Source organism: Silurus meridionalis, chromosome 23 (assembly GCF_014805685.1).
Source record: "Silurus meridionalis isolate SWU-2019-XX chromosome 23, ASM1480568v1, whole genome shotgun sequence".
In the NCBI taxonomy this organism is placed as follows: domain Eukaryota; kingdom Metazoa; phylum Chordata; class Actinopteri; order Siluriformes; family Siluridae; genus Silurus; species Silurus meridionalis.
This window is the reverse complement of record NC_060906.1, coordinates 22,797,657-22,803,784: the sequence shown is the minus strand read 5'-3', so window position 1 is coordinate 22,803,784 and position 6,128 is coordinate 22,797,657. Positions and strand designations below refer to the sequence as shown.

Here is a 6,128-nt window from a genome sequence, read left to right as displayed (position 1 = left end):
TCAAGAGGGTCATGATCTGTCAAAATACATTATCTTGTTTTGGTTATTTTGAAAGTAATTTTATTTATTGTTACACATTTTCTTGGTTACAAAATATTTATTTTAATCGAATTTCTTTCCAATTTGTTTAGTATATAATTGTAAATTCAAATTAAAGAAAGTACGCCATTTTTTATAAAAGTCCTTGACTCCAGGACTGCAGGTGGCGCTGTTGTTCCGGAGTTCGTCCTAAAATAAACCACAGGAAGAAAAAAAAACAGGAAAACAACAGGAGCTCGCGTTGTAAGTATGTTTTCTACAAATATAACATATTTTAATACATAAATTCAATAATTATTAAAAGATGCTGATCAGGGCGCTGTGTTATATTGAACAAACGAGTGTTTAATGCGCGATGATGCTCAAGAAGGATAAAATGATAGAACAGCTACCGAACACGACTGCGACGGAAACTCCTGGTGCGCGTATATGTGAAGTTTTACGGTAAATCCTATGCGCTTTTTGTCGATTTTTTTTTTATTATTATTTTTATTAAAATATACACATTTTATAGGAGGTGCATTTCGGGAATATTTCGTGTATATAATAAATAAATACATTATTTAAATAAATAAAATCAGAGACGTCACTCTTTCATGCACGTTATTTCTTTATATATATTACGTTTTCTCACCCGAGACATTAAACATAATTTTTTATCATATTTGCATTAACATAGCGATGTTTTATGTTTCATAGCACGTTTTATTTTCAGTCTTTAGATAAAAAGTTGGTCGTTTTAACCTAATATAAAGAACCACGTTATTTCCTCTATTGCGCCTATTGGATACCGTAAAACACGGTGTATACGCGCAGCCCGGTCTCTAACGTGTTTTCATTGTTATATAGCAAAATAAATATTAATTTTTTTCAATTGTAGGCACAGAAATATCGTGTTTTTCTAACGAAGGTTTAATTTCTACACCTATTCGGCTGATTATCCCGTGTGTTTACTGTTTAATTATATATAAAATATCCCTCATTGTGTTCCTGTTCCTCTCCAGGACGCTTCAATCAGGGGATTTGGACAGTCAGCTGGTTTAGTTTCTGCTTTCAAAGATGGTAAATGTGTTAAAAGGAGTTCTTGTGGAATGGTAAGCTCTTTATCTTCTCTCTGTCTAACGTCAGTGTTGTTTCATGGCTCAAATAAATCACTTATAAAATCCATTTCTTGTCTTGAATCACAGCGACCCTGCGATGAAGCAGTTCCTCCTGTACCTGGATGAAACCTCAGCTCTGGGGAAGAAGTTCATCATCCAGGACCTGGACGATACACATGTCTTTATCCTGGCTGAAGTTGTGCACATACTGCAGGAGAAAGTCGGGGAGCTCATGGACCAGAACTCTTTCCCCATCACTCAGAAATAAACCTTACACACACACCACATATCTCTTTCCCTTCTTTATGCTTTTGTGGTTCTGGTGCTGAACTCGTGTCTGGAAGGCCTACTGGATTCCTGATTCTTACAGAAGAAACATGCAAAGATCCTAAACTCCAGGTTTATAAATCTCTATATAATATATTTTGGTGGTCTCATTGTTTAATTCCATTTATAAGAGATTACATCATCGTCTTTAGATAATAAACATCTGAGGTCAGCGTTAAATATAAACACAAACAACAAGCATCAGTTCAATTATATTTTGTGTACAGCGAATAGACATTGTCCCTCAGCTGTTACATAAAAATAAATACATGGCGATTCCTTTTCTTTTTTTTCTGGCTGCTCCACAGCGGACTATCCGTCTCCATACCACTCTGTCTATTTCAAACCAACCACCTGCATGTCTTCCACTTTCCTCTTTTCCTTCTTTCTCAGCATTCCTCTACCAATATACCCCATGTCCCTCCTCTGCACTTCTCTTTCGTGTCTTTTATTACCTTGTTTCCAAAATGCCTTAAGGGCCTTGCTCAAGTCCCCAAGACTGGCAGCTTGGTGATACTATGGCTTGAACCCCCTAGTAATGGAGAGCCTTAATCACTGAGCTATCACTTCCAAAATAAGTTTGTTTCTATCCCTAAGTAAGTTTATCCTAAAAATGTGGAGTGGTGGTGAGGGAAAAGCTTCCTGAGATGGAATGAGGCAGGAACCTTGAGAGGAACCAGACTCAAAAGGGAACTCATCCTCATTTTGGTGATGGTGACTGTATTTCATGCATCGTTATAGATCTAACATTGTTGTGGTTATCACCTGTTCTCTGGTGGAGATTCAAGTGTGAATTTTTCCATAGCATTGGAAGCCCTCAGACATTGTAGCTAAATATGAATTGCAGTCCATATTCATCTTCATGCTTCTTGAGTTTAATGGAGATCCATGAAAGTGGCTGTGATCTGAGAGGCACCAACAAAACAAGGATTTATTATTCATAAAGTTATTTATGAAGCAAAAGCTTTGTTTTCTATATTAGAACTAAAAACAACTATTAACCCACAGATCCACAAAAGTGGTTCCAGTTGAAAAGAACTCCATCCAGAGGTTGGGCATCTCGAGTAATCAGGCAGGTCTGGGAAGAATCATGAAACATGATCAGCAACAACTCCGAACTGCTCAAAAGGTTCTGTTGAAATTATTGTGGAAATCACCAAATGACGTAACTCCTAACTAGTGAATTTGATGCCTGAATTTGCAATTTACTGCGAAAATATAGAAAAATATATTTTGAACAGTAACTTTGTAATATAATTAACCAGGGTTGCCAGGTTTCATCTCATAATCCACACAACAGACCTAAGAGTAGCCTATAAAAAAGAAAGAACTTGATTTTAAAAAGGTGCCATTTTTATCTTTATCAGATTGAGGCAAACTGTGTATACTTTATTTTTGCTTTCGAGGAAATTTATTTGATTGGAATCTGATTAATCTGATTCATTATTTCCCTCAAAATTCTACAAACAAAACCCGATAATAACTATGTGATAGAAGTTTGTCTGAAATCTGCAAATGTATTGGGATTGGGAAACTACTGCAGGAGTGATGAGGGAGACGGCTAGAAAGGTTCTTGGTGTGACATCTGGAAATAGAAAGGAGGACAAAGAGACGTGGTGGTGGAATGAGGAAGTGCAGGAGAGCATAAGGAGAAAGAGGTTGGAGAAACAGAAGTGGGATAGACATAGTGATGAGAAAAGTGGGCAGGAGTACAAGGAGATGCAGCAGGTAAAGAGGGATGTGGTAAAATCCAAGGAAAAGACATATGAGGAGCTGTAGGAGAAGTTGGACACTAAAGAAGGAGAAAAGGATTTGTAGCTATTGGCCAGGCAGAGGAACCGAGCTGAGAAGGATGTGCTGCAAGTTAGAGCAATAAAGGATGAAGATGGAAATGTGTTGAGAAGATGGAGGGAGTATTCTGAGCAGCTGATGAACAACAAAAATGAGAGTGAGAGAAGGTTGGATGGTGTGGAGATGGTGAAGTGGGAAGTGGATAGGATTAGTAAAGAGGAAGTGAGAGCAGCAATTAGGAGGATGAAGAGTGGAAAGTCGGTAGGTCCAGATGATAGAAGCATGGAGATGTTTAGGAGAGATGGCAGTGGAGTTTTTAACCAGATACTGGAAGGTGAGAGGATGCCTGAGGAATGGAGAAGGCGGAAGAGTTCAAGTTCCCTGGGGTTAATAAAAATAATGCAGGTAAGTAAGTAAGCAAATTAATGGAGAGTGTGTTAGAGAAGTGAAGAAAAGAGTGCAGGCAGGGTGGAGTGGGTGGAGAAGAGTAATAGCAGGAGTGATTTGTGATAGAAGAGTATCTGTGAGAGTGAAAGGGAAAGTTTATAGGACTGTGGTGAGACCTGAGATGTTGTATGGTTTAGAGACAGTGGAGCTGGAGGTAGCAGAGCTGAAGATGTTGAGATGTTCGTTGGGAGTGACGACGATGGACAGGATTAGTGTTCATTAGAGGGACAGTGCATGTAGGATGTTTTGGAGACAAGGTGAGGGAGGTGTGATTGAGATAGTTTGGACATGTGCAGAGAAGGGACAGGGGTATCATCCAGGCCTGCCTCTGGACGATGTTCTCTTCGATTGGAGGCCACTCTGTGCAGCTGGGGATGGTTTCTTATTAACACCTTGGCTGGTTCCATGAAATTCCGAAAAAAGAACGGAAGCTTTCAGGATGGATTTGGACTGTAGTTAATGACAACAGTCTGCTACACTGACTCAGGACTACAGTTTGCTTCTTATAACCATCACTGCACCCCACAACATCGTTTATCTGCAATAAATGGACATTCGGTGCAACTCAGATGAGGTTTCTTGGTTCCTCACAAGGTTTCTTTCTTATGCCATCTCAGGGAGTTTTTCCTTGCCACAGTGACCACCTGCTTGTTCATCAGGGACAAACTTACACTTATAAAGAACATCCTATTTATTTTTATCACCACATTATCTGTATGAAGCTGCTTTGAGACAATGTTTATTGTTAAAAATGCAATACAAATGAAAATGAATTGAATTGAATTATATCAGTAGAAGAATGTTGAGGATGGAGCCACCAGGAAGGAGGAAAAGAGGAAGGCCAAGGAGGAGGTTTATGGATGTGGAGAGGGAAGACATGCAGGTAGTTGGTTTGAAAGAAGCAGATGTAGAGGACAGGGGGGTATGGAGACGGATGATCCGCTGTGGCGCCCCCTAATGGGAAAAGCTGAAATAATAATAATAAGAAGAAGAGATGTTACCCTCATACATTTGTCTATACCTTTGTCCATATATATATATATATATATATATATATATATATATATATATATATATATATATATATATAGCAAGTGAACATTTAATCTTTAAATTTGATGTGTTGGAAGCAGGAAAAATGGACAAGTGTAAGGATTTGAGGGAGTTTGACAAATTGTGAGTCAGAGCATCTCCAAAACTGCAGCTCTTGTGTGATGTTCCTGGTCTGCAGTGGACAGGGTTGTGGGCGTCCGAGGCTCATTGATGCACGTGAGGAGCGAAGGCTGGTTGTGTGGTCCGATCCAACAGACGAGCTCCTGTAGCTCAGCATGATTTTTCCATTAATTTTAAGCTTTTGATTAAGAATTTTAAGTAGTTTAATTTGCTGCAATTAAATTACAAAATATAAAAAAATATTATTAAATATTATTCTGCTGAAGAAGTTCATGTTGTTGATGTTTGACGGGTCAGGAGAAGGAGGCCAACACAATATTAGGCAGGTGGTCATAATGTTATACCTGGTCAGTGTATAAAAAGATTTATGTACTAAATTGATCAGATTATTCATTTATTTACCTGAAGCAATTATTGAATTAGCGACAGTATCTGCTAGACTTTTCTCTTTCTTTACCAGAAATACTCAAACTCCTGATAGTTTTGAGTTTATTTATTTGGTGCATTTCTGAGTGTCTATAAATGTCTTTAAAAAAGGCTTATTATGGGTAGAATATTAACTGTCTTACCTACAATTCAATTGCATACAATAGACATTATTACAAAGCAGTTGGTTTACATGGGTTGGAGTAGAAGATCTCCTGCTGTAGAGCTCCAACATTATTGGACACCTTTGAGATGAATGCATTACATGGGTTGGAGTGGAAGATCCTCTGCTATAAAGCTAGTGAACAGCTTTGGGATGAATTGGAAGGTTGACTGCACCCCAGATCTCCTCACCTTCTCACCTACAAGCTTATTCCAACATCTAGTGGAACATTTTTGTGGAGCTTTTTATAACAGGAATAAATATGGAATATGTTCAAAGAAGCACAATCTTATCTTGGGGTCATGTCCCCAAACGTGAAGTATAGTTTCATCATTGTTGAGTTTCAAGTGATGGACACTTAAACGACTAACTGTTAGTAAGCCATTGATGCAAACTGTTCATATTAATTGCAGTCTAAAGATTACTACAATCATTGTTAACTGTTTGAGGGCTGATGGGCTCGGTTCCGTCCCAAACCGCACACTGGACACTTCCTCCTGGTGGAGAACAGAAGTAAAGTGTGTTTGTGTGTTTAAGGACATATATGGCGCCCTCTACTGGTGAGGTTAAGGTAAGTGGTGTGTACTCTTTAGGGACACTCCTAAGTGAAAGATTGTGCAGTTTGGGATGAAGTCGTGTAGCTGCACCTTTGTTGAGCAGCA

At 38.6% G+C, this 6,128-nt stretch overlaps 1 protein-coding gene across 3 annotated transcripts; it reads left to right on the top strand.

Annotated features, from left to right (window-relative positions):
- Window positions 1-179: 179 nt before the first annotated feature.
- gtf2h5 (general transcription factor IIH, polypeptide 5) lies at window positions 180-1,562 on the top strand. 3 transcript variants are annotated; one of them, XM_046836838.1, is made up of 3 exons: window positions 180-282; window positions 1,044-1,133; window positions 1,227-1,562. In XM_046836838.1, exons 2-3 carry the CDS (start codon window positions 1,099-1,101, stop codon window positions 1,405-1,407), a joined length of 216 nt encoding a protein of 71 aa, XP_046692794.1. In that variant the 5' UTR covers window positions 180-282; window positions 1,044-1,098; the 3' UTR covers window positions 1,408-1,562. The 3 variants fall into 3 exon arrangements, with proteins under 3 accessions (XP_046692794.1, XP_046692795.1, XP_046692796.1); XM_046836839.1 differs by having other exon boundaries at window positions 221-286; XM_046836840.1 differs by lacking the exon at window positions 180-282 and adding an exon at window positions 389-483.
- Window positions 1,563-6,128: the final 4,566 nt, after the last annotated feature.

Excerpts from the sequence above, each read along its gene's own strand:
- gtf2h5 (XM_046836838.1), top strand. The coding sequence starts at position 1,099 with ATGGTAAATGTGTTAAAAGGAGTTCTTGTGGAATG. Across the intron at positions 1,134-1,226 it reads AAAGGAGTTCTTGTGGAATG|CGACCCTGCGATGAAGCAGT; the intron begins GTAAGCTCTTTA and ends CTTGAATCACAG.